Source organism: Moschus berezovskii, chromosome 3 (assembly GCF_049115385.1).
Source record: "Moschus berezovskii isolate FMDL1 chromosome 3, NW_MosBer_1.0, whole genome shotgun sequence".
NCBI classification, from domain to species: Eukaryota; Metazoa; Chordata; class Mammalia; order Artiodactyla; family Moschidae; genus Moschus; species Moschus berezovskii.
In genome coordinates, this window is record NC_142462.1 from 129,260,292 (window position 1) to 129,287,631 (window position 27,340).

The 27,340-nt window shown below is 55.4% G+C and overlaps 1 protein-coding gene across 3 annotated transcripts in view; it reads right to left on the minus strand.

The window, feature by feature from the left end:
- The window catches only part of VIPR2 (vasoactive intestinal peptide receptor 2), a 74,666-nt gene that overhangs the window by 45,603 nt on the left and 1,723 nt on the right, over window positions 1-27,340 (minus strand). For all 3 annotated transcript variants that reach the window (XM_088834800.1, XM_055421669.2, XM_088834801.1), the window contains exons 2-4: window positions 25,931-26,030; window positions 7,219-7,326; window positions 4,561-4,658 (exon numbers count right to left, since the gene is read on the minus strand). In XM_088834800.1, the coding sequence (XP_088690926.1) occupies window positions 4,561-4,658; window positions 7,219-7,326; window positions 25,931-26,030 (306 nt within the window). The remainder of the gene's footprint in view (window positions 1-4,560; window positions 4,659-7,218; window positions 7,327-25,930; window positions 26,031-27,340) is intronic.

Genomic DNA, 27,340 nt, shown 5'->3' on the forward strand with positions numbered 1-27,340 from the left:
CACAGCTGCTGACTTTGAGCTGTTGGATGTTTTGCCAGCTCTCGGGTGGGACACTGCGCAGGAGGTGGGAACTGGAGGCAGGGAGGCTGGCCAGGACACTGACCAGGAGCCTCCAGATGGCCTTCAGCGGAGGAGGGAAGTCAGGAGGAGAGGGTCTGCCTGAGGTGCTGCAGGGGAGCCCCTGGGCCAGGAGAGCCCCTGGGTCTGGAGCAGAACTGGTCGGGGGCCTGGGGGGGTGGGTGGGCAGGCAGATGGCATGGGTTGGAGTGCCCAGTCCTGGCTGGTCCCGCCTGAGGCCGAGGCCATCGTGCAGGATGAGCTCCTTGGCTCCAGAGACCCTTAGCTCTCAGGGAAACCCCGGGTTCCCGTAAGGGTGGGGCTTCCTTAAACCTTCTTAGTGGTATTAAGCCCTTTATCCAAGGGTTAAAAGAGAAGAGGTTTAAGATGAAGATATGCAGGCCAGGCCAAAGGTGACTTTTGCTGGAGAGGAACACAGATGGGGGAGACCTTGTCTGTGGAAGCTGGGGTGCGATGAGAGGGCATCCCAAGCTGAGCGGGGCTGGGTCAGGGTTTCGCGGCACCAGGAATGCAGGCTTAGACCACTGAGTGCCCTCTAGCCCCTCACAGCTCACAACATGGCTCCGGCCGTCATCCAAGGGGTCCTCTGGGGTCTTCAGGCCCGTGTCTCCTTCTCAGGGCTCCCACTTCCTGTTACTTTACCTCCTGATTCCCTCACCATATGTGGCTTATGGGGAGGCTGTTTTTCCCCTTGAATTTAATTAACTTTGAAACCAACAAAGGTTGCACGCATGGCACCCAGGGTGGAGTTTGGCTGCGTGACAGCAGGAAATCCAATTACAACTGTAGAACTGGGGAGAAAGGTGGGCTGATGAGACGCAGAGTGATGCGTTGGCAGGAGCCCACGGAGGGTTGGTGGGCTGAGGCTCGCTCCCCACCCAGGAGGGCCTGTCCCTGCCTTGCTCGGCAGCCCCACACCCTGAGGCTCTCCTCCTCACGGACTCCCTAAGCAACCAGGCATCCAGAGCATGCGAGCGTGGGAGCTGCAGCCAGGGAGACTTACTCACCTTGGCTTTGCGCCATTATTTCCTTCACTTTCTCATATTAAAATATTTTGAGTTTCTAATCCATTAGCAGGGACTATGCACTCGTGATACTTGCAGAGTCTCTGAAATGTTTAACTGAGAACAAAAATAGCTCTTCACGCTGGATAGAAAAGCATCGGGAAGTCACAAGTGCTCCATCCTCGAGGGGTCTGAGCCGATGTGGTTCCCACAGGGTGTCCTTTACAGCCGTGTCGGTGCTTTGTCGCCTGAAGACAGAGGGGAATGCCGGGCTTCCTGGAACATTCACGTGTGACGTGAGCAAAGGCTGTGAGCACGGGGGAGCCTTGGACACTCTGCTTCCCCCGATGGGGTCCCGAGGTTTGGGAGGTCCACATGCTGGGCTGGCTGCGACGGTGGGCAGGAGCTGTGGGCACGAGCTGTGGGCAATGGTAGGTGGGTGTCGGAGCCCCACCCGCCCTCCACGCTCAGAAGGCCAGGCCCTCACGGGGCCATCCTCGCTCCTGGTCAGAAAAGGGCTGGGACACTCATCTCTACAGGGACGGTCCTCAAACTGGGGTTAATGCTACACAGTGTAAGGCTCACTCGTAGAACACTGACGGGACGGTTCCCGGTTTGGACACGTTATATCGCAGAACAGCAGTTTGGGGCGAGTCTGGAACCTGAGACGGCTCACAGGCCCGTGAAGAGGTGGTTGGCCCCGGGTTCTGTCGGTGGTCTCTGACCCGCCTGGGGGCCAGGCCTCCAGCGGGCCCACGGGCCATGGCACTCAGCCTGTCCTGGGGAACAGGGCTGACACTGGAGGCGGTGGACGCCACCCAAGCTGCAGGCTCAGCACCGGGGCCCCACCTTTGTACTGCAGCCACGGGGGCCATGGGGGCCTCCTGGCCGCCCCTTCTCTGCGGGCTCCCTCTAGAGCGCCCCAGGGCACAGGTCCAGGTGGGTCTGTGGATGGGTCAGCAGCCCCGGTCTGGCTGCCCAGGTGTGTCCCAGCGCATCTGGGTGGCTGCCCCTCATGCAGGGAGTGGGGGCTCGGGAACTGCCCCCGAGGAGGGGTCAGATGGATGGACTCTCATCAGAATGGCAGGGGCCCTGGCCATGCCACATCATTCCTCCAGACCGCAGTTTCTCTGCCCACAAAGTGGGCTGTCACCTGGTGAATGAGGAGTGGGTGGGCAAGTGGCTGGTGAGCACACACCTGCAGTGGTGGGAGGAGCAGGCTCGCCGTCTCCCCAAGGCGGATGTGAGGGGCTGCTGAGCGCCCTCGCCCGGTGCACACAGGAGAACCTCACATCTGTCAGCGAGGCGCACACAGCATGGACGCTCAGCCGCACCTGTCACCCTCCCCGACCTCCAGTCACGGCTCACCAGGCTGACCTTCCAGTTAGAGGGGTACATGCAAAAAAAGGTGCTTCTTCTCCAGGGTTTCCTGATCCTACAGAAGAGGAACTGGCTTTAAATTACAGACCTTGGTGAAGAGCACAAAGGAAGCCCCTCGGTCATCCAGGAAAATGATGGGCAGCAATGTCCCTGCGGGTCTCACTTGGGGGCGGCAAGGGTGAGACTGACATGGGGGGCTGGGGGCTGAGGGGCGGCTGGCGGGAGGGGGGCTTAGCCCCATAGACAGGCTTCTACCAAGGTTCTCTGGGCTCCTGCTTGGGTGGCAGGGCAGCCCCCAGGCTCTTTAAATGAGCCCCACACCCAACGCATGAACTGTGGAAAATTCTTCAAGAGACGGGAATACCAGACCACCTGACCTGCCTCCTGAGAAATCTGTATGCAGGTCAAGAAGCAACAGTTAGAACTGGACATGGAAGAACAGACTGGTTCCTAATAGGAAAAGGAGTACGTCAAGGCTGTATATTGTCACCCTGATTATTTAACTTATATGTGGGGTACATCATGAGAAAAGCTGGGCTGGAGGAAGCACAAGCTGGAATCAAGATTGCCGGGAGAAATGTCAATAACCTCACGTATGCAAATGACACCACCCTTATGGCAGAAAGTGAAGAAGAACTAAAGAGCCTCTTGATGATAGTGAAAGAGGAGAGTGAAAAAGCTGGCTTAAAACTCAACATTCGAAAAACTAAGATCATGGCATCTGGTCCCATCACTTCATGGCAAACAGATGGGGAAACAATGAAAACAGTGACAGACTTTATTTTCTTGGCTCCAGAATCACTGCAGATGGTGACTGCAGCCATGAGATTAAAAGACGCTTGCTCCTTGGAGGAAAAGCTATGACCAACCTAGACAGCATATTAAAAAGCAGAGACATTACCTACAAAGGTTCATCTAGTCAAAGCTATGGTTTTTCTAGTAGTCATGTATGGTTGTGAGAGTTGGAACATAAAGAAAGCCGAGTGCTGAAGAATTGATGCTTTTGAACTGTGGTGTTGGAGAAGACTCTTGAGAGTCCCTTGGACTGCAAGGAGATCCAACCAGTCCATCCTAAAGGAGATCAGTCCTGGGTGTTCATTGGAAGGACTGATGCTAAAGCTGAAACTCCAATACTTTGGCCACCTCATGCAACGAGTTGACTCACTGGAAAAGAGTCTGATGCTAGGAGGTATTGGGGGTAGGAGGAGACGGGTACAACAGAGGATGAGATGGTTGGATGGCATCACTGACTTGATAGACATGAGTTTGAGTAAACTCCAGGAGTTGGTGATGGACAGGGAGGTCTGGTGTGCTGCAGTCCATGGGGTTGCAAAGAGTCGGACACGACTGAGCGACTGAACTGAACACCCGAAGCTAGCAGGGGGCACACGTCTGAACCAGGCCCAACCTGGGGCTTGTAAGGCTCTTTCCTGTCCACACAAGGTCATGGCACTAGTGACAGGGCCCAAGGGGAGACAGTGGGCTGGTTTTCTGGTGGTAAACAAAATAACACCCATCACAGGCCGTGGCTGGGTGAGCGTGCCAGCGCTGGGGAGTTCACAGAAGGCCCAGGTCAGGCTTTAGGGGAGCCTCAGTCATTCCTGGAGGAGGGGCTCTTCTCGCTCCTTGTATGCCTAGGGCCAAGTCTGGACCCAGCCTGAGAGCATCACCAGCAGACGCTGAGCTGGGGCAGCCCCGGCCAGGCACACCGGCTCTACGTTTGCAAAGATGTTCCAGGGTTGGTCCCATCCCTGCAGCTGGCTCATGGCTAAGAAAACCACTTCACAGCTTCTCGAGAGTCTGTATTGTGGTGAAATCTCCAAGGGAACCAGAAACCCTCATAGCAGAAAAGACACGCATTACAGCTGGGCTCAGCAAGCACCGCCACTCTGGGGTCACCTTCCAGACCCAGCAGGCTGGTGAGGCCTCCCCACCCCAACCTTACAGAACCGTCATGATTCCTAAGCCCAGGCAGCTGAGCTGAAATAGGGGCCTGGCTGGATTTGACCGGAAGTGGAAGGAGATGTGAACAAGACTGGGAGCAGCAAACAATGTGCCCCACAGGGAGCCGGCAGGAGGGGAGGCTGTGCGCCCTTACCTTGCTCTCATCCTCAGAGTCGCTGTAGCCACACGCGTCCATGAAATCCGGGAATGTCTCTGACCACCCGTCACTGGTACAGTTCTTGCTTATGTTTCCTGGAAAGTGAACGCCATGGGTCTGATCTGCATGTCCACGGCCTGCACCTTCGCCTCGGGGCCTCTGTCTCCCTTGGGCTGGTGAGGGTCAGGGCCTGGACCACGGCACCCGCTGCTCAGGGAGTCCTGACCCCTGAAACCCGGGCAGTGGTCCTGCAGTTCGGGGGGCCTCAGTGGCTGGAAAATCCCATGGATGAAGGGGCCTGGTAGGCTGCAGTCCATGGGGTCGCTACGAGTCAGACATGACTGAGCGACTTCGCTTTCACTTTTCACTTTCACACATTGGAGAAGGAAATGGCAACCCACTCCAGTGTTCTTGCCTGGAGAATCCCAGGGACGGGGGAGCCTGGTGGGCTGCCGTCTATGGGGTCACACAGAGTCGGACACGACTGAAGTGATTTAGCAGCAGTGGCTGGAGGGAGCAGGTTCTTCGACAAAGCACGGGCACGTGATGGTGGTCACGTGGGATGAAGTTAACAGTGTCCTCTGATCGCCACAGAGTAGAGTGGAAGTAAACGGGCTGTGTCCTGTCAAGTGAGAAGTGTCTACAGCCAGACCCTGATCACCCTGTCCTGCAGGCTGGAGTTGGGAACAGAGAAGAGCGATGGCGGAGCAGGGCGCGGGGCTCTTTGTAACTCCTGCAACCCTGACATCTCACGAGGAGGCCCTGCGACGATCCCTTGTTGTGGACGAGAAACCTGATGCTTAACGAAGGTGGCCCACCAGCCCAAAGCTCCACAGCCGACAGCAAGTGGCCCGTTTCAGGACTGGGCAGTCAGCTGTTCAGGTGCACAGCACGCTTGCGGCCCACCTGCCCTTGGGACTGTACCCTGAGGTCTGGACGGCGAGGGGGCGGGGCGGCCAGGGGAGGGCAGGGCCGTGAGTGAGTGGGGCGGGGCCGTGAGCGAGGGGGCGGGGCACCGAGGGGCGGGGCGTTGAGGAGGGGGCGGGGCGGAGAGTAAGGGGCGGGGCGCCATGGGGGCGGGGTGGCAAGGGGAGGGCGGGGCAGAGAATGAGGGGGCGGGGCATCAAGGGGCAGGGTGGCGAGGAGAGGGTGGGTGGTGAGGAGAGGGCGGGGCAGTGAGTGAGAGGTGGGGCCGTGAGCGAGGGGTGGGGCATCTAGGGGCGGGGCGGTGAGGAGGGGTGGGGCCGTGAGTGGGGGGCGGGGCAGAGAATAAGGGGGCTGGGCATCGAATGAGGGGGCGGGGCATCGAGGGGCGGGGTAGCAAAGAGAGGGCGGGGCAGTGAGTGAGGGGCGGGGCAGAGAATGAGGGGTCAGGGCATCAAGGGGTGCGGTGGCGAGGAGGGGTGGGGCCGTGAGTGGGGGGCGGGGCAGAGAGTGAGGGGGCGGGACCGTGAGTGAGGGGGCAGGGCAGTGGGCGGGGCAGTGGGGAGTTAGGCGCACAGTTAGAGGGTCTCCCCACCAGGGTCTTTGAGAACTTTGCTCTCTGGGGGCGTCACTCGCTGTGGGACATCCCCCCACTGCGGGCCCCCCGTGTCTCCAGGCTGCTTCCTACTCTGGCAGTCCTGAGTTGCGGTTCATGGGGTCTCAGCACAGTGGTGACACGCACCCCCACCCAGCCCCCCCAAAGCTGACTGCACACCCTTCATGGCTCAGAGGGCAAAGAGTCCGCCTGCTGTGCAAGAGACACGGATTTGGTCCCTGGGTCGGGACGATCCCCTGGAGGAGGGTATGGCAGCCCACTCTAGCTTTCTTGCCTGGAGAATCCCACGGACAGAGGAGCCTGGGTGTCACTACAGTCCTTAGGGTCTCAAGGACTTAGACACGACTGAGCGACTAACACTTTTCCCATGCTTTTCCTTGCTGCTCAGTGCATGGTTGAGCGTGACCGTCCCGTAGGGGCCGTGATCAGAGCGTTTGGTCCTGAGCAGTGACAGCTGGGTTCAGACCCTGCTCTGGAGGGTCCTGGCTCCGGGGCGAGGCTGGAACGGTGGCGGGCTCCACGAGGCACCCTGGGAAGAGCTCCCATCCCAGGTCATGTTCAGGCTCAAGTCAGGGTCAGAGCCCTGCCACCCTCTGAGGACCAGCCCCATGGCTTCTAGAGAGAAGTGGGCAGAACTCAGGGCTGGGCCCTCCCATCTGAGCCCTCCGCGCATGCTGTGGGGGGACGGCCTGGCAGCAGGCATTCTGTCCTCCCAAGCTCCAAGGCCGGGTCAGCACAGCTGCTCCCTGACCCGCCGGGTTAGCACAGCTGCTCCCTGACCCCAAGGCCGGGTCAGCACAGCTGCTCCCTGACCCGCCGGGTCAGCATTGCTGCTCCCTGACCCCCAGGCCGGGTCAGCACAGCTGCTCCCTGACCCCCAGGCCGGGTCAGCACAGCTGCTCCCTGACCCCAAGGCCGGGTCAGCACAGCTGCTCCCTGACCCCAAGGCCGGGTCAGCACTGCTGCTCCCTGACCCCAAGGCCGGGTCAGCACAGCTGCTCCCTGACCCGCCGGGTCACGGACGCCGATGCCCTGTTTCTTCTTCCTCCGTGGAGAAGTCGGTCCCTCCGACCAAAACCCCCTAAAAGCTCAAAAACGACACAGCGGAACAGTACCTGGTTTGCTGTACAAATTGCTGAACAGTTTTGGACAGGGAACCGTGACAGTCTCGCCAATATCCGCGGGTCGCCAGCAAGTAATGTTGTCCCAGACGCCGCTGCAGGCTGCAGGGGAGAGAGGGGTGAGCAAGGCCCGCTGCCCACCTTGGGCAGCTCCCTCCGGCCGCACATGTGGCACCCAGAGCGGTGGAGCCAGATCTGCTCTGAAGCTTTGCAAATAGAGAGCCTATCAATTAGATAATGATACTGTGAATCATTCTCCTGTGAAACAAACTTGCACCACAATATTACTGAGAACATGCTTGGCTCGGGTTCACTGTGATCAGCTTTGCAGAAGTGAGTGAGTGTGAAGGGACGAATCTGAGGCAACCAGCGTGCACGGTGCACTTTTGAATTTCAGCGGAATCAGCACCTTTTCCTGATGATGTGCTTGCCCCTGTGACACAGTGGGCACCACCCGGCATCTGTTCTGTGTAAGTCTCGAAGGTGAGGGTCCCCTGAGGCACACACCCTTGTGCTTTTATGGACTCTGAATTCAAGGACAATTTGCAAATTTAAATATTTGATAAGATTTAGTTGATTGCAGCAGTCAAGATGATATATTGGTGATGAAATTAGATAACTTCGTGGAGTTATCCAATAACTTATTTAGCACAATATTAAAGCCTAAAACATTTTTCAGATCTTATTTTGTGTAATAACCACCCCGTGAGGGTAATTCATACAAGCATTGCATTAATCATCTCACCAACACATAGCACTGAGGTTCAAACAGTGCAAGGACCTCTCAATGTCAAACAAACAGAAAATGAATCCTTGAACCCAGGCAGTTTTTACTACAAGTTCAAGGTGTTTCTACTATTTTTTGTGACCTCTAAACTTTTACATTTCAGTTAACCTTCAGTATTGGAGGATCAGTGTGCTGGCTTCAGTTAAAACAAAGAAACAACATTTCTGCTCTCTGACATGCCATCCAGACCTGTACGATAACTGTGATATAGTTTTGGTTTGACCACAGGAATGTTTTACTTCTATGAAAACAGATAATGAAAAGTTGGCTCCAAACCAAGTTTTGCAAAAATGTTGAAAATATCTTTCTAAAGGCTTTTACAAATAAAATGGAAATGTGTGTGCTTAGTCACTCAGTCCTATCTGATTCTTTGCAGCTCAATGGACTGTAGCTCACCAGGCTCCTCTGTTTGTGAGATTCTCCAGGCAAGAATACTGGAGTGGGTCGCCATTTCCTTTCCCAGGAGATCTTCTTGACCCAGGGATCGACCCCGGGTCTCCTGCATTGCGGGATAATTCTTTACCCTCTAAGCCACCAGGGAAGCCCCAGAATGAAAATGCGCTCATCCTACAAACTGAATTACATACCAAAGATTGAGTACATAAATTCCTACTACAGTAGCTTACATATTTAAATAAAATGTTGCTTTCTGAAAAATTATTAGAACAAGTCATCAAGGACAAAGATGTCAGTAGAAACACTCTCCCAGTCAGGTGGACAGTGTGGGTGAGCAGGGGGCAGTGGTGGGGGTTTACCTGGGCAGTGAGTCTGAGCACAAGCCACAGATAATGGGGAACATACGTGCTTCTCTCTCCACCTTCCAAACCTCATGAAAATGACAGTCAAGAAATCAGAAAGGGCAGTTCCTAGAGCTCATAAAACTTTGAAGACAGACAGCACGTGTGTTTTAAAGACTCATGCAGAGCAAAGGGGGTGCAGAAGAGCCTGCAGGAGGAGGGAAGTGGGCAGTGCCCTTGAAGGACCCTGGACCCCAGGACCCGGGGCTTGGGCCAACTAAATTTGGAAGAATCACATTGAGTGTGAATTCTGGGATCTCCAGCCTCCTACAGTCTGCCAAGTGTCTGGAAGCTCTGCTTAGGCCACCTGCTGGAGCAGCGCCCAGGGGAGGCCCCAGACAACCAGGCCACCTGAGACGGGTGGAGTCACTCTGAGAATTGCAGTTGGGGACCACCCGGTGTTAGCTCGTCCTGAGAGAAGCTTGTCTTGTCCTGGTACAAAGTCTGATGCTAATTGTTGAGAGATAGGCTTCCGATGCAGGAGGCATAAGAGATGCGGGTTTGACCGCTGGGTCTGGGTCGGGAAGATCCCCCGGAGAAGGGCGCGGCAACCCTCTGCAGTACCCTTGCCTGGAGAACCCCATGGAGACTGGAGCCTGGTGAAGCTTTGTTTCGCAAAGCCAGATTTCCAGACATTCCCAGCCGTCATTCTCACCTCTAACTTTCTGGCTGCTTAGCAACTCACTTTCCCAGTTTTTCCAAAGCACACGAATTGGTTTTCCCAGAAACAAGTGCCTTTTGGTGTCTGTCAGCTTACATACTTGTTTAACTAAGCAGTTGGTTGAGCAGCAGATGTGGGCGGTGACAACACATTGTAAGCGCGGCAAAGTGGTCCCAGCGGTTGCAGGGAGGAGGTGGTGGGGAGTCTTGAGCAAAGAGCTTCCCGCCAGGGTCACCAGAAAAGAAAGCATAGGAGCCCAGTGGACACTGGTGCTGGGGTTCCTAAGCTCCTCTTGGAAGGGCAGTTTATTGCCCTGAAAGCAACCTTCTAGCCCAAGCAGCTCAGAACAACTGACCTGAAGCAGGGTGCAGCCTCCAGACATCCCCAAAACTTCACGGCATCTCATACAGAACATACTAGAGACACTGATGAACAGTGTAGGAAGGGCTACGATCAGAACATGTGTCTATAAATATGCTGGAGCTCCAAGGGGACAGTGGCAATTCACCCACCAGACAGGAATCTTAACGCAAGGGGGACCCACCATCATGGAGAGAACCCCAGTCCCCTTATTCCCTAAAACCAACTTTCTCTCCAAGCTGTCTCCGGGCAAGTCACACAACCACAGATGAGGGTGCCTGTGTTGCTTGAGTCCTGGGTTTATTCTGTCATTGTCTCAACAACGTAAACATCACTTCCCAGAAAACCACGTGGGTCTCAGTACGCAGGTGTCACAGTTTCTCATGGCAGAACGTTCACAGGTGCTGTGCTTCCTGCTCACGGTGCACACGGAGGTCAGGGCCAGAACCCTGTCTGGCCGCCACTGCCCCGACCCCTGAAGGCCATGTCTCCACTGGTGGTTGACGGTCAACGCCCTGGACACAGAGCCAGAGTCCGGGTGAGCATGGGGACAGAGGACGGCTCTGAGCGCTCACCTGGGGCTGAGGGCCTGAAGGCTCTGAGTGTGGTCAGGTAGGCTCTTACCACACGGACACGGCTGCCTGCCTTTTCTGGGTGGGGCTCCCGGGGTGTTCCCAGCAGAGGCCGGGCTCTGCTCCATCCTTGTTGTCACTGGCAGAGGAATCCAGTCCCCAGCCAACACCAAGGCAGAGAGAGACAGCACAGCAGTGGGACCGCGGGTATCCAGGGACCCCGGCAGACTGGAGGTGCCCGGGAGGGCGGGTACAGGGTGATGGAGGAGCATCCCTCTCCCACCGGGAGAGCTGGGGAGGGACTCCACTCCTGCTGCCTGGCAGACCAGCAGGGGGCAGAGGGGCCAGCACCCCAGCACCCCCGGGTCACCTTGCTACAGACGGGGTGTGGGGAAGAGACTGCAGGAGCATGGATGTGGGAAAAGAAAATGAAATATGCCTGTTTCCCGCACTAAGGTGCGAGGTCTGGCAGCAGCTGGGACCACCAGGACCACCTTCTGTTCGTAAGTTTAGTTTAAAGTTGAAGTCACCAGTGGCCGGAATCAGACGCTGCAAGCACATGCTGGAAGTGCCCCCGGGCCCCGACACTGGAGCCAAGCTGGACCCCAGCCCGTGGACGGCAGGGCCCATGAGGCCTGGGGCATCCCCATGACGCGCTGACCTTGCTCAGGAGAAGCCAGAGAAAGGGTACTCCTTGCTCTCTGCCCAGGCCTTGCGTGGAGGGTACACATGCCTTGTGTGGGACTTACTGTGGCCAGAATGACAAGGTCTCCAAGGCTCGCCTGGCTGACCAGGGAGGAGGCTGAAACTTTGGGGCTGCCCTGCGTGTGCCCATGAATGACACCATCACAGGGCAGGTCTCCCCTTGGTCCAGGTTGGCAGTGGGGCAGCCAAGGGGCAGTGGACAGCATGCCAGGTCCTTCCCAACCCCCAACCCCACCCACCCCCGCCCCAGGATCTGCTGTTAATGCCCACACCCAGAGTGCTGCTTTGATTCTCCCTCTGGTGCCACTCAATTTTTAAGGTTATTGGAGGTTTTCACATGTACCCAGGGCTCAGACCCACTGTCTTGCAGGGCAGGCACCAGAAGGGACCTTGAGGTCATGAGTGTGGGTGCTAATGAGGGTCCCAGGGCTGCTGCTGCCCCTGGGAACTTGTCAGAAAGTTCCTGGGTCCCATCCCAGGCCACCAAGCCAGAGACCCAGGGTGGCCCCGCAGTCCCGAGCTGGTGCTGAGCAGTTCAGGGGCTGATGTGGCCTCAACCCCACCCAGCACAGGAAGGGGTGTGGGTATGGAAGTCCTTCAGCTCAGCAAGCCTGGTTTCCCCTGTAAATGGGGGGCGGGGAGCCCTGGTGTGCCCACGTGGTAGGTGCCAGGGTCCACGTAGCCCAGGGAGCCCAGAGTGGCCATGCAGCACCTCCTGGTATGATAGCAACACCGGAGGGCCATCCCTGCTCCCCCACTCAATGACCCCCAACACCTCCACAGACCTGGGGGGCCATGCCCGATGACCACCCCATCATGTGAGCCCGCTGGGGAAAGGGCTGCCCAGGACGAGTTGTGAGAGCAACAGGGGGCAGGATGCCCCCGCAGGGCCGACTCTGCCCTCAGGAGCTCATTTCATCCCCAGACCCAGGGAGCAGGGCGGCAGTGTCTCCCCAGTCTCGGCTCATGGATGTGGACGCGGAGGCCAACACCCGCTGGATCATCAAAAAAGTGAGAGAGCTCCAGACAAACATCTACTGCTGCTTCGTTCACTATGCTAAAGCCTTTGACTGTTTGGATCACAACAAATAGTGCAAAATTCTTCAAGAGATGGGAATACCAGACCACCTCAACTGCCTCCTGAGAAATCTGTATGCAGGTCAGGAAGCAACAGTTAGAACTGGACATGGAACAACAGACTGGTTCCAAATCGGGAAAGGAGTACATCATGGCTCTATATTGTTACCCTGCAGGACTCTAAAATCACTGAAAATGGTGACTGCAGCCACGAAATTAAAAGATGCTTGCTCCTTGGAAGAAAAGTTTTGACCAACCTAGACAGCATATTAAAAAGCAGAGGCATTACTTTGCCAACAAAGGTCCATCTAGTCAAAGCTATGATTTCTCCAGTAGTCATGTATGGATATGAGGGATGGACCATAAAGAACGCTGAGCACCACAGATTTGATGCTTTTGAACTGTGGTGCTGGAGAAGACTCTTGAGAGTCCCTTGGACTGCAAGGAGATCCCACCAGACCATCCTACAGGAAATCAGTCCTGAATATTCATTGGAAGGACTGATGCTGAAGCTGAAACTCCAGTACTTTGGCCCCTGATGTGAAGAACTGACTCACTTGAAAAGAGCCTGATGCTGGGAGAGATTGAAGGCGGGAGGAGAAGGGGCTGACAGAGGATGAGATGGTTGGATGGCATCACCCACTTGATGGACATGAGTTTGAGTGAACTCCGGGAGGTGGTGATGGACAGGGAGGCCTGGCGTGCTGCAGTCCATGGGGTCGCAAAGAGTCGGACACGACTGAGTGACTGGACTGACTGAGTGACGTGGTGGGGTCCCTAGCCCCGCCCACACCGCCTCTGCATGACCAATCTGGGGTGGGGCTGGGTAGACACCCAGTGGGCACCCAGCCTGGTGAGGCTGCATTTGCCCTGGCCGTCAGTGGCAGCGTCGAGCCGGTGGACTCGGCCTGGGCCGGATGGAGTGTCGCTGACCCACCTGGGCCCCCTGGGTGGTAAGTGGCCCCCAGGGCCCCCGACCCTGGTGCTTCTGCGGGGCCACCCCTGTGAGGGCCACAAGCCCACCGCCAGGCCGAGGACGGGAGAGCTGCTGGCTGGTTGGTGCTGCGGGGCCGCTCTCATCCCCTGAGTTCCAGTCTGGAGCGATTCAGGGTACACTGATTACAGACCTCTCCCAATGGGATCAAAGCCCGTCAAGAATGGCCGTCATGCTTCCTCGCTGTGTCTGCCATTCTCCTCGTGAGCCTTGGAAACAAGTGCTAGGGCTCTGCCTGGGGAGCAAGGACTGTGGGGCAGGGCCCGCTGGGCTCACTAAGAGCACCCGAGGACATCAGAGCCGGGAGGACCCGCCGACCCCTGGAGGCACTCTGCCTCATACCCGGGGGTCCACACCTAGAGAGTCTCAGGAGTCTTAAGGCCCATGGGATACAGGCCACTTCCCATGACACCGGCCTCTGTCCACTCGGAACGTCTCAGCCATTCATGGAGATGCCCTTACAATCCTACAAAACCTTTCAGGTGTGCGATCTTAAACTATGAGCGCTGCACACGTGCTGGGTGTGTGTTTGCACGGGCGTCAGTCCAGGTGTGAGGAGATGTGTGCGGTGCTGGGAGCCTGTGCCTGCTCCGGTTAGTTCCTGCCTCACGGCATGTCCCCAGGGAACGCACCTGCCTGACCCCGGCTTATTTCAGGCTGCTGGGGAGCCGAGGGCAGACTGGGGCCGCTCTGCTGGCAGTGGTCTTCTGGGCTCCTCGCAGAATCCGGCACCTCCACTTCCCATAGCCCAGAGGCTCCTCACCCCAAGTGTTGGCCCTGACCCCTCCTGGGCCCTGCTCTGGCGGCCGTCTTCCCAGACAGAGGACAGTTACAGACTCAGCAGACCTCCCTGCCAGCTGCACCAGGGCGGCTTCCAGTTACCTCTCATCCCTGTATCCCCTGGGACAGGAGGGCCCCCCTTCCCTCCACAGGGGAGCAGAAATCACAGGGTATTCCAAGGACTCTCCCCAAAGACACCCACTCCCCAAACAGTCCTGTTCCTTTGCTTCCATGCTGTGGGTGTTAGGGAAACACCCCTCTGAGTGGCCTCCTTCTGGCCGCTCATGGGCACCTGGTTCCTGCTCTCTTCAGGGCCTGAGAACATCCTATACATCAGCCTATACATCCTATATAACATACTATACAACACCCTGTAAAACACCCTATACAACATCCTGTACAACATTCTGTACAACATCCTATACAACATCATATAGAACACCATATACAACACCCTATACACCCTATACAACACCCTATACAACACCCTACACAACATCCTATACACCTTACACAACATCCTATACAACACCCTACACAACATCCTACACAACACCCTACACAACATCCTACACAACATCCTGTACAACATCTGGTACAACATCCTATACACATCCTGTACAACATCCTATACAACACCATATAAAACACCCTATACATCCTATACAACACCCTATACAACATCCTGTACAACATCCTATACAACATCCTGTACAACATCCTACACAACACCCTACACAACATCCTACACAACATCCTGTACAACATCCTATACACATCCTGTACAACATCCTGTACAACACCATATACAACACCCTATATATCCTATACAACATCCTATACAACATCCTGTACAACATCCTGTACAACATCCTACACAACACCCTACACAACATCCTACACAACATCCTGTACAACATCCTATACACATCCTGTACAACATCCTGTACAACACCATATAAAACACCCTATACATCCTATACAACACCCTATACAATATCCTGTACAACATCCTATACAACATCCTGTACAACATCCTACACAACACCCTACACACCAGCCTACACAACATCCTATACAACATCCTATACAACACCATATACAACACCCTATACATCCTATACAACACCCTATACAACATCCTATACACCTTACACAATATCCTATACAACACCCTGTACAACACCCTACACAACACCCTATACAACACTCTATACAACACCCTACACAACATCCTGTACAATACCCTACACAACACCCTACACAACACCCTACACAACACCCTACACATTCGACATCCTATACTCTGCACCATGGACACAGAGATGTGATGTGCTTTCCTTTCAGAAAAGCAGGATGTCCTGTATGCTGTCTTCTTTGCTTTATCAACAATATACTTCTCATATTTTTCCTGTTATTTCTGCAGTGTGCTGCATTTTTCATGGCTACCTAATAGTCCAATATCCACTTACTTGTGATACAAACAAGGTGTGATGACGTAACTGCCTGATGGAACTCCAGTTAGTAAGTCCTTAGCAGGTGGGTTTGGAAGTCCAGGTGATTGGACTTGTTTCCTGTTCTTTTAGAAGGAACCACAGTTCTTCCCCGAATGATGAGGAAAAGCTCTTCTTTACAGAGAATGCTAATTGATTTGTGCAAAGAACGGTTAGAACTTTAAAAGCTGATATTTTGGACCCTGAGACAGACTGGTTCAAGTGTGAATCAGGAACAGGATGGGGGGAAGGCTGGGAAAGACGAGCAGCTCCAAAGACCAGCCAACTTCAGGGAAAAAGAACTTGGTGTTCAAGATCTGGAGACCACTTATAACCATGTGGCCAGACAGCATAATGCAATACTGAGGGACATATCGGTCACCAGAGTGGGGACTCCATGGAGCACATACGTGACCTGCATCCGCTCTTCCCAGAGGGTCTGATCTGAGTCTCCTCAAGCCTTCATGTCCAAGCTGCTGTAAAGGAGACACAGGGGCTAGAAGGACACACCAAAACGCACCCGGAATATGGGACATTCTGTGAGGTGACTCTTTTGTTGCTTAATGTCTGGGGGTGCAGGCAGAAGCACCTCTAGGGTCAGGGCCCACAACTCTGTGGACATGTCCACAGAATGTGTCCTGTACAAACCGATACAGCAAGTGCAGAAGCGCTAACAACTGCTGAACACCTAACGCCTCCTTTGCAACATCTGATTATGTGGATGTTCAGTCACACAGAAAGGGCAGCCTCTCTGCTGCAAAACTGCTCACAAAGACAGTAGGGGAAAGCCACAGTCCCTTGGCCTGCAGAGCGAGGTCCAGCCCTGGAGTAGCTGGGGCAACGTGGGGTCCTGGGCCCTGGCTGGAGAGAGGCGGCCAGGGTCCCCAGTGGGGGAGGCCGTGCACCCAGGCCTCCTGTGCCTGCCTCTGAGCCCACAAGCAGAATACACAGGGACAGAGGGAGCTGTGCTCCAGGAGAGGCCTCGGGGTGCTCTCACAGGACCAGTCTCAGAGCCTGAAAGTGCAGCCCGTTCTCGTGTAGCTTACTTATTCCTTGAAGGTGAGGACTCTGCATTCCCGCAGGAACAGAGAAACTGCCAGACGAACACTGCTGGGGTGGCAGCACAGATGCGGTCACCACTGGCTGGGCTGACAGTGAAACTGCCCTCGTTAAAACAGGACCGCAGCCGCCCTGTGCAGACACAGCTTTGCAGCACCCCCTGCAGGGGGCTGTGCCGACCCAGGAGGTTTGCCAGGGGTCCTCCGCGCTCTGAAACTCTGATTTAACAGTTTTAAAGAAAGGAGTTATCTTCATTTTTGCCCTCAGAGCCACTGATCTGCTTCCGGCTCCAGCAACCCCCGTCTACTATCAATGTAAATAATTGAAAGCCTGATGGACCGTCTCACCAACTGAAGTTGGGAAAAATCCTTTTTAAACTGGGTTGGCCAAAACATTCGTTAGGGTGCCCCCATGGCCAGCTTTAACTCGAACGAAATTCTTGACCAACCAAAGTAACAGGGTTTGTGCTTCTCTGTGAACCTGCTCACCTGTTCTGACCTGAATTACCAAACAGGCCACTTCACACCTGCCCGCCGCCCGAGAGCCCCACTCCGGGTGCAGGGTGAGCATGTGATTTGCCACTTTCTGCAGGTAAATCCAGGCCAGCCTTTGAGACCCCCGGGGTCAGGACGACTCTGAACAAAGGGCTTCCTCAGGCCAGTGGGCACCCGGGATTCAAAAGAGGCCATGCAGGCAGCCTCCCACCTCTCCCAGGGCATGGAGAACAGTGCGGCCAGAAGCAGCCAGCCGTGGAGCCTCTGTCTCTGGTCAAATTTGCTGTGTGCCTGTGGCCAAAGCGGGGCTCTGTGGAGGCTCCAGGCTCAGCCTTGGTCGAGCCTAGCCCCTTCCCAGGGCAGCTGCGGTCACGACAAGCAGAAACCTCCCCACATCCTCACTGCCACCTCGCCTTGACTACCTGCCAAGACCTCCTCTCAGAATGCTCCTACCCTGGACTCTCAGGCCACACAGCACAGGAAGGATCCCAGAGTCTGCCCCCTGACCCTGCAGGGTTCAAGGCTGAGATGCGGAAGGTGCCCCCAGGGAAGCAGCCCGGAAGGCCCCGCCTTTCAGCCCCTGTGCCCGGCGGTCTCAGTGTGCACTGAGGGAGTGGATGTGGTGCTGAGTGGGCTCAGACCCTCAGCCCCGCAGACGGCGACATGATCCCTTGGGACTCCTGCACTGGGCCTGGAGGCTCTGAGACGCCGGCCTGCCAGCCCCTCCCTCAGTTTCGGATTCACCCTTTGGGCATCTTCGGTGCCACCTGTCCAGGTGTCGAACTACAAACGCCCTGTTTCCCGACGTCCTGCAGAGAATCCAGTTACCCTGAACACTAATAGCGGTGGCCAAGCTCTCCCAGATGGAGGCCTCCTTCCTCTGTTGTTCTAAGGGTGCATATTTACACCCTTTGTTCTCAAAATACTTGCAGTGGTGTAGGGAGCATTCCCTCAGCCGGACACGGAGCCAATGTCATCAGGGATGACCACAGTACTTGCCAAAGGCGGAAGCAGAGAGGAAAGGAGCCTTCTGAGGGGACAGCCTCCCAGAACAAATAACAGCCCATGTAGGGAGGTGCACTTCTCAGACATGTCAGTGCAGGTGAAATCAGCCACGTGCTGGGAGTGGGCTGCTCCAACCAGGACTCGGAAGGCACTCACAGAACAGGCTCAGGGTGAGATGACAACCTCTGCCCATGCAGATAGAGATGGAACACTCATCTTGCACAAACGGACTGGACCTTCTTCATGACTCAGCACAGCTCTGGGACCAGCGACAGCCTCGGACTCTTCACACCTGCAGTGATGAGCGTTCGTGTCTCCAAAAAAAAAACGTTCACCGAGTGTCACTGGTCCTGAGGCTGCCCGAGGGGCCTGATGGAGGCACTGGGCTAGGAGGGTCTCTCTAGGACTTCCTGAGGCTGGAACACCACAGATTCACAAGCCATTCACAAGCTTGGGGCTGGCTCTTCTGAGTCCACACCGCAGGCCAAGCCTTTGGGCCCAGAGAGGGAGCACTGGGCGGGTGTGGACCATGACCCGGAGCCACGCCGTGTCCGAGGCCACCTGTGCAGGAGCCTGGACTCTACACCGGAGCGAGCCCAGGCTGCACAACGGTGCTCCGTCTCCAACCTGTCTCCAGGGCTACAAGGAATGTGTTACGGGACCTCGTTCTTCAGATGCCTCCTGGATATCCCAATATTCAGTCTAATCAGGGTGCTACAATGACCCCAACCTTGGTCAGTTGGAGGCAAACCACGAACCAAGGTCTGGGAAATGCCATTTTGGGTGACAATGCCACCAGACGGTGTCTTGATCGAATCACTTTGGAATTTCGAATATGGAAGTGACAAAGTTTCATTTCAGTTCAGGTGGAGTCCATCGTTGGGAGTCATATTCTGGGACCTGAACTAATGCTAAACAAAGACTCAAAACCCAGAACTAACCAAAGCTGTTAACTGAACAAAACGATCTTTTTTTTTTTTAAACAAATGTACAAAAGTCCACTTTGAACCTATTTAAAAGATATGCTGAATCCAATCAACCCCAAACATCAAAATGTCCCCCACAATGAGCTGAGCGAATGCGGCGCCTGTGGTGGGTGTCCCGGCAGGCACGCCTGCCTGAGGGCTGACTGGAAATCCCCCTGAGACAGGCGTCTCCTCCCACAGAACCAGGACCGGACCGTCAGGAGACCCGTGAGGCCCTGCAGCGGGCCAGCTCAGAACTGATGGAGAGCTAAGCTTGTGCAGACGCCGCACCTTCACCCCCGGTCCTCTGTACAAATCCTCAACAACCTTCCCTCCGACGTCAGTGACCCCGTGGGACTTTGTTGGTGCCGCACAAGCTCCCAGGTGGGCAGAGCCAAGCCGCATCCCACGGGAGGCCGGACTCAGCTGACAAGCTGCGGCTGGAGCGTGGGGAGTCCTGCCATGTTACTCCCAGGGCGATCTTCCGTGGATTTACGAGCAGCTCTTGGGCGTCATCCCGGGATGGTCCCGGGACATCCATCTCGCAGTGTTATGACAAGACATCCTCACACAGGCCGGCAGCCGCTCAGCCGAGCGTGACCCCCGGGGCTGGACGCCCGGCCGCCCAGAACAGACTCCGGCGGGGACGCCCTCCCGGGCTGTGGGCGGGGCCGGGGCCGGGGGCCGGGGCCGGGGCGTGGCCGGGGCGGGGGTCGGGGGCGGGGCCGCCCTCTCGGGCTGTGGGCGGGGCCGGGGCCGGGGCGTGGCCGGGGCGGGGTCGCCCTCTCGGGCTGTGGGCGTGGCCTGGGCCGGGGCGGGGCCGGGGGCGTGGCCGCCCTCTCGGGCTGTGGGCGGGGCCGGGGCCGGGGTGGCTTCGCTAGTCCACAGGCCTCTGCCCGGGGGCACATCCTGCTGACCTCGCAGCCAGGGAACCCCCTCTCCCTGCCCTCCTCCTTCTGGGCCACACCCTTCGGGCCAGCCCTCGGTCACTTCTCCAGCCTCCGGGGCCCACGGTCCCCCACGGTCCCACCTGGCGGGCGGCCTCCAGCCTTCCTCCCGGCCCTTCCTCTCACTCTGCCTGGCCTCCGGGGTCCCCGCTGCCCTCCAGGGAGGGGCTGGATCCTCTCACCCCGCCCGTCTGCAGCTTCAGGCCTTGGGGTGCCTCTGCCTTCCCCGCTCCACCCGCTCACTCCACTCGCTCCACAGCCGCGTCCCCAGCCAAGTGGCCTCTCCCGCGGCCCGCCCAGCTCTCCAAGCTCGGGAACAAGCCTGACCTACCCCTCTCCCCCCGCACCTGCCCGCCACCTGCCCGGCGACCTTTGGTGCTTCGCACAGGGTGGGTTAGGAGCAGAGGGACAGCAGGGGACAGGTGCTGTCCTTGTCACCGGGGCGGTGGGCCCCCGGGCAGCCTGGCCTCACCCTCCGAGTCCGCTCAGACCAGCCTCAGTCCTTTCCTCACAGGGAAGGAAGGAGCTGTAAGAAGTCACAGATGACTTGAGAAGGGGGAGCAGCCCTTCCCTGGGGTGGGGAAGAGGCGACTTGTCGGCCAGTTCTCGGGCTGTGGGAGCCCCTCACAGCTCACAGCCAGGGTGGCGTCCAGGGGCAGGCATCTGGGCCGCCCTGGGCCCCAGTTCAGCACCCACACTGTGGGGTCTCTGCCTGCAGCTGAACCCCAGCGGCCTCCGACGGCCCCTGTGGACATGCAGAGAACTGGGCGTGTAGTGAGGACAGCCAGCCAGGAAGGACTCACCGAATCCACACACTGCCCCCAAACCCCAGCAGGGTGACGCCACTGTGAGTGGCGCGGGGCGGTCCTCATCCCAAGGGGGAGCCTGAGCAGAGGTGCAGATAATAGATGAACAGAGGCAGCTGTGGGGGTTCAGAGGGAGGTCCCTTAGCTTTGAAGCAGGCTTGGGAGGGAAGAAAACCCTGGTCTAAAGCACACCTGTCTCACTGCGGTGCCAAGTACAGTTTTATGAAAAGAGTGCTAGACTCAGGGTCCAGGGAGCCAGGCTCTGCCACCAGCTTGGGTGAGAGACTGGGGGTCCTCTCCTGTGTCCTCACTTTGGGGAAGTGGCTGAGGGCACCTTCAAGCATCAAGAGCGGGACTCCCCATGCCTGCCGGGTGGACGTCGCCCTCCCTTATCCAGAGAGAGGATGCTCAGGGCCTTCCATCTGCCCACCAGGTGGGGTTTGCAGGTCTGCTTCTGGGTCAGCAGACGGGATGGCCTGTGGCAGACGCCGTGGTGCCGGGAGGCTGGGGGGTGCAGACAGGACCCACCCTGGAACAGCAGAGGGTGTGATTGGCCACACCCAGGAGGGCAGCAACACCAAGTGCTGGGCAGGACCTGTGGCTGCAGCAAGAGCGGACAGCGGAGCAGAGGGGCCAGCAGCCCATGTGGGAGCTGCTGCTGGAGGTCGCGGATGGTCACCCTGCGGTGAGTCTCCCCTGAGCCAGGGACAGGCGTAGGCACCTCAGGAGGGGCATGGACAGCCTTGCTCCAGACCCTCCCTGAGGACGAGTGTGGGGCAGTGGGCTTGGCAGACAGCGCGTGGCCCCAGGGCTGATCGCCATAACGAGAGGGCGTCTCTCGTGGGGCAGAGGACAGGCGGGCACATCAGCATCTCCCACGACCCCGGGGTTCCCCAGCTCAGGGCTCCTCAGGCAGGACATACTGCCCCAGGCCTTCCTCCTCAGCTCATGGGGCTGAGGGCAAAGGGCACCCATGGGAGTGAGAGCACGTCACCCACAGCCTGCTCTGCCTGGAGCAGTTGCCTCCTGCGACCAACCTGCCAGGGCCTGTGCCCTCCGCAGGTGCCCGGGATGAGCCAGGACGTCCTGCTAGCTCAAAGGGGTGCAAACCCAAACCCGCCATGGTTCTCGATGAGTAAATCAAAATCAGTCCTGTATTCTTTGTTTAGAAAAGTCAAACAGCGGGAAGTTTGCTAGTCCAGCATCTCCTGGGGACCTGGTTTAAGCTACTACTTGTTATTAAAGCCTCCACAGCCATGAACCGTCAAGACACAGCTCAGACTGTGGAGCTGCCCTGTCCCCCCTCCCAAAATTAGGGCAAAAATGATGCAAGGTCACAGGGAAGGTCCCAGGTGACACGGGCACAGGTGGGGACGCAGGCAGAGAGGAGCGTTGACTCAGGGCCTCCCACCGTGGTCGGCAGCACGGGCGGGGACAGAGCTGCTGTGAGCTTATTTCCAGGCGTCCGCGGCCTGAGCCTCACGGGCGGGACTAGGTCAGTCTTAGTGCTGAATCAATATTAAGTCACAAAGCTCTAAATACCTCCTAAACTTTTCTTTTTTACAAAGTGAATCCATTAAAGACGTTTAGAACTGAAGTTGGCTTTTGTCTAGATTTCTGTGTTGGTTTGTGTTTGTTTTAGATCCAACATGTAATAAAAAGGATTCCTTGTTAGACTTACACAAATTACCTCACCAGAATTGAAAACTAGTCTGTGGTTTTTTTTGCCATTTCGGGTGCTGTCTCACGCTGCTTTCTTGCAGCTCCTACAGACCCTGTGTCTCCTCTGACATTCACTGTGGATACTGGAATCCGTCTCATCTCACTCAGCGAGAAGGCCTTCGTTCAGCTCCCGGTTTACCTCGTCTGTAGTATCTTTATTCTGGTAACTCATTACTATTTATATCCTTGGTATTCGAGCCACACACATTTCAAAGAGCAACAAGGAAAAGATGGGAATTCAGAACACAAGCTGCTTCCCTCTGCAGAAAATGGGGGTGCCAGGCAGGCTACCTGGCTGGCCTCCCTCCTTTGGGGGCGGAGCGCTGCCCACAGGCTCTTCCTGTGAGTCAGGGTGAAAGGGCTCTGGAAGGTGTTTTTGCTGTCGAGCTAACAGTGAAATAAGAGCCTTCGATACAAGGAAACACCAAAGGACTGACACTTGTCGTTGCAGAAAGACTGAGTGACACCTTCCCCCGGCTCCAAACGGGAGGGCCGTTCTCTAACTCGCCCACGTCAAGCTCCAGCTGATGCCAAGTCTGCACAGGCCATGCCGTCCATGTTCCCGGCAGCATGTCCAGCGGGCCCCGCGAGGTCACTCTGAGGAACACGGAGCCAGACAGCAGAGCCTGTGAGGGCTGAGCCCTGAGGAGCGCTTTAAACATCCTGGCCCATCTCTGCACCGCGAGCAGCTCTCCAAGCAGGGCCGGCCTGGCCCGTGGTCCCTGCAGAGCAGCCTGGCAGCTCAGGCAGCGTCTGCACAGCAGCTTCACCTGCTCCCACAGAACGTTTTAAAAAGTACTAGATGCAAACTTTTAAGAACTGGAATATTTTCACCAACTTGATGGACATGAGTTTGAGCAAACTTCAGGAGACAGTGAAGGACAGGGAGGCCTGGTATGCTGCAGTCCATGGGGTCACAAAGAGTCAGACATGACTTAGTGACTGAACAACAGGGACCTAAAGTTTGCTTTTCTAACATTTGATGCCTGCGTTTCTTCACAGCAACAAGCGGGTGGTGAGGGACATTCCTCAAGGCCCGTGGCCAAATGTTACCCTGTCCAGTGGCACGGCCCCGGCTCACACTCGTGAGCTGTCGGCCAGGGACCAGGGACAGGCCTTTGGAACAGGAAGCACTAAAGGACAAGCCTTCGCACTGCTTAAGACCACGCTCCATCCACCTGGGCCAACCAGAGGTAAAGAGTCTCTTTATAAGAGAGCTGACTGGGGACCATGCCTCCTGCCTCACAGTGGATGCGCTCCCCCTGCTCTCCTGGGCCCGTGTCCATCAGACTGAGTGGTGGGCACAGACCTGCAGGCGCCCCTCCCGACGCCAAATGACCCTGGCCAGTTGGGAGGGGTCTCCGTGAGGGAAAGTCACGGCCAAAGCCCGTCTCCTGAAAGTAAATGCTCCCTGCCTCCTGCTGGGTCTGCTGCCTCTTGTTAGCAAAACGCTCTTGGTGAGCGTGGGAGATAAAGCGTGTTAGGGAGGAAACACGAGGCCGGTGTTTCAGGAGCCATCCCCAAGCAGAGGGGACAGCGAGGGCGGGAGGGGCCGCCCCGGGTGACTGCGAGGCGGGCGGGGACAGAGGTTTTATCCGCGGTGATAAACTGGCTCCAATTCAGTCTGCCCCCTGTGTTAGGGGTCACGTCCTCCCCAGTTCCCATGTCAGGAGTGCCTGATGCATCAGGAGCCTGTGGCGGGGGCCTTGCAGTGGTGAGGGCTGCAGGACCTGGAGGCATTCGGCCTGCCCTCTGAATGCTGGCCGATGCCACACGTGAAGAAGGGGTTCTGTTCACAGCTGCCCCCAGTCAGTGCCAGGGGGTGGATGCCATCTGTGAGCCGCCTCAGAGCCCAGCAACCTGACGGTCCAGTGATGATGGCATGAGGGGGCAAAGGCCAAGGGTCACCCCTGCAGATGCAGTGGACGGAACCTGACCACACTCTCCGTGAGGGAGTCTGGACCGAGTGCTGTGTTGACCGGACCTGCTCCCTGCTGTGACTAGATGCTTCTAGGGTTTCGGCACGTCTCCATCAGTGTTTAGCTCCCATAAGTCTCTTAATTTTCACCAAAAGGACAGACCCCAGTGGCCATGGCAGCTGTCTTGTCCTGAGGCTGACCTGACTGGCAAGACCCAGCCTCATGGATCCTAGTAGCTGGCTAGCGGTCACATGTGGCCTTTACAGGACAACTCCTGAGTCCATGTTTGAGACACCTGTTTTGCCTTCCTCTGGACAGAGATTGACCAGACCTTTTGGAAGACATGGCTCTCAGGACGCTGTGTGCACTGCAGAACCACAGATCTCAAAGGCTTCAAGGAGCCCTTGGGCCAGAGTCCTTGTTTTTTCAGCTGAGGAAGGGGAGGGTCCAGGGAGACAGGAGGGGGTCCAGAAGAGCTATTTTAGAACTGGTTTAGAACCCCTCTGGCTGCAGACCACCTATGAATACCTGAAATGTGTGGTCCAAATTGTGCTGCACTCTAAGTGCGAAATGCATGTTGGGTTTCCAAGACAATATGCAAAAAGGCAAAATCTCTCATCAATATTTAATATTGATTACAAGTTGAAAAAAACAATGATTTGGATATATCTGGGTAAATAAAACCATTGTCAAAGTCCTAAGTTTCTTTTCGCTTATTTTAACATGGCCACTAAAAAACTCAAGCTACCCGTAAGGCTTGCATCCTGCTTTCCCTGGGCAGTACTGGTCTAGAACAACACCCACACCTGGGACTTCCCACTCACGGTCCTCTGCAGGGCACCAGACTCTTAACACATGGTTGTACTTTGATTTTAATTTTTTTCTTGAAGAGAATAAAATGATTACACAAAACAGAGAAAAAGATGAAAGCTGAAGGACAAGAGGTTTTTGCCACTGTTTATGATCTGGGTGTTATCCCAGAACCTTCAGAGTTTACAAACAGGAGGCGGTACCCAGGGTGGGAGTGCATCATCCCAGCTTTGCTTCTGGTAGAAATAAAGCCAGTAAGCTCACTGTACTCATAACGGGTCTGTTCTTCAAGAAAGCAGCAGTCTCAATTTCCTGTTTGATTTCTGATAAATTCCAACCGTTCTTAACTGAATCTAAATCATCTGTGATGTAACTAAGGATTTAAAGTGCAAGAAATCAGATAAATAGTCATCGCGTGGGAAAAGGAGTTGACTTTGCAAAGCATAACAACTGTCATAAATTATTTTAGTAACTGTTGCTATTGTCTCAAACCATGGAAACTATTACGTTAAAAAGTTAATGTGAACGACCCCCTTCCCCTGTGCCCTTCCCAACACACACACCCCACTGCCCCTGACCCACAATGCTATAGGGTTTTTGCCAGCAGTTCATTAAAAAACAGTGGAAGCAGACTTTTTTTTAAAAAAAGACACAAGTGACTGTAAACACCAGTTTTCTGAGTGAGGTGCAAGCTATGTGCAAGTCCGCCTGTCTATCCCAGGGAGAGTCTCACCAAGCATCTATCTGCCTTACCTTTGTGATTTTCTGTTTGAGTCCTTAGAAGCTCTGCACATCTCGTTTCTTCCTCCTGAATTTCCAGATGAAACCGGCATTCTGGGTGAATACTGCCCACCTGGTCATGGTTAAAAGAAAGGGAAAATTCCACTGTAATAGGAAAGGCAAGCAAAAACTCTACATAAAAGCCCCTAAACCTCACAGTTCTAAACTGCTTCTGAACTAACACTCATTTAAAAGCAATAACCTTCATATTTTGGCATGGTTATTTTAAAAAAAACTTCACTATTTACTTTGTAAAGGAATTAGTAAACAAATAAGAAACGATATAATTTTTTTTTTTTCTGAGCAGGAAACAAACTAACGCAATACATTGTATGTTGTCAGTACTAATTTGGCGCAATAAAGCTCTTTAATCCAATAACCTTTCAATATTCAAGTCCTCCATTTCATAGCCCTTGATTTAATGAAAGCAAATACATGTTTACTCATCAGCCCATTCTTAACGGCTGCACACAACCCCAGACACCAGTGTGCTTCATCCAAGGCCAGCCTATGCGTTCACTGGAAAGCCCTAATAGAATAACTTTATTTTTAGAGGCTGCAGGTCACATTCAAAACTGAACTTTGGAACCTGGTATGAACGAACTTTTCAAAAAGATGAGGGGTGAGTGAGGAGAGGCCTGGGGCAGAGTCACAGCACCAAGGCGGTGGGGGACTTCAGGTCAGGCTTGGTTACGGGAACCAAAGATGTGATTAACACTGTCACTGTATACAACAGACAAAGCTGAACACAGCTTGAGTCCCGGGAGGCAACATTCTCTGGTCAGGCTTGGTTGCGGGAACCAGAGATGTGATTAACACTGTCACTGTATACAAAAGACAAAGCTGAACACAGCTTGAGTCCCGGAAGGCAACATTCTCTGGTCTTTATCTTCACAAAGGTCCAGCATTCTCTTTCTTTTATTGCCATCTCCAACCCCTGGTAAGTACTCACACGGTAGGCTGGAGCTGGGTCGCCCACTCTCATGTCTGAACAAAACTTTATTTTTACTGAAGAGAATCATACTCTTGCATATATTATGGCCATCTATATTTAATTGGGCTGAGGAGTAAAGAATCTGCCTGCAATGCAGGAGACAGGTTTGGTCTCTGCGTCGGGAAGATCCTCCGGAGGAGGTCACGGCAACCGATTCCAGTATTCTTGCCTGGAGAATCCCCATGGACAGAGAAGCCTGGCGGGCTACAGTCCACAGCAAAGAGTCAGACACGACTTAGCGACTTAGCAACTTAGCACACATGCTCACATGTTTAGTTATCCTACCACTGAAATAAGTCAATAGAATTCTAACCAGAAATAACATTTCCCAACAGTGTTAAGGGGCTTCCCAGGTGGCTCAGTGGTAAAGAATCTGCCTGCCAAGGCAG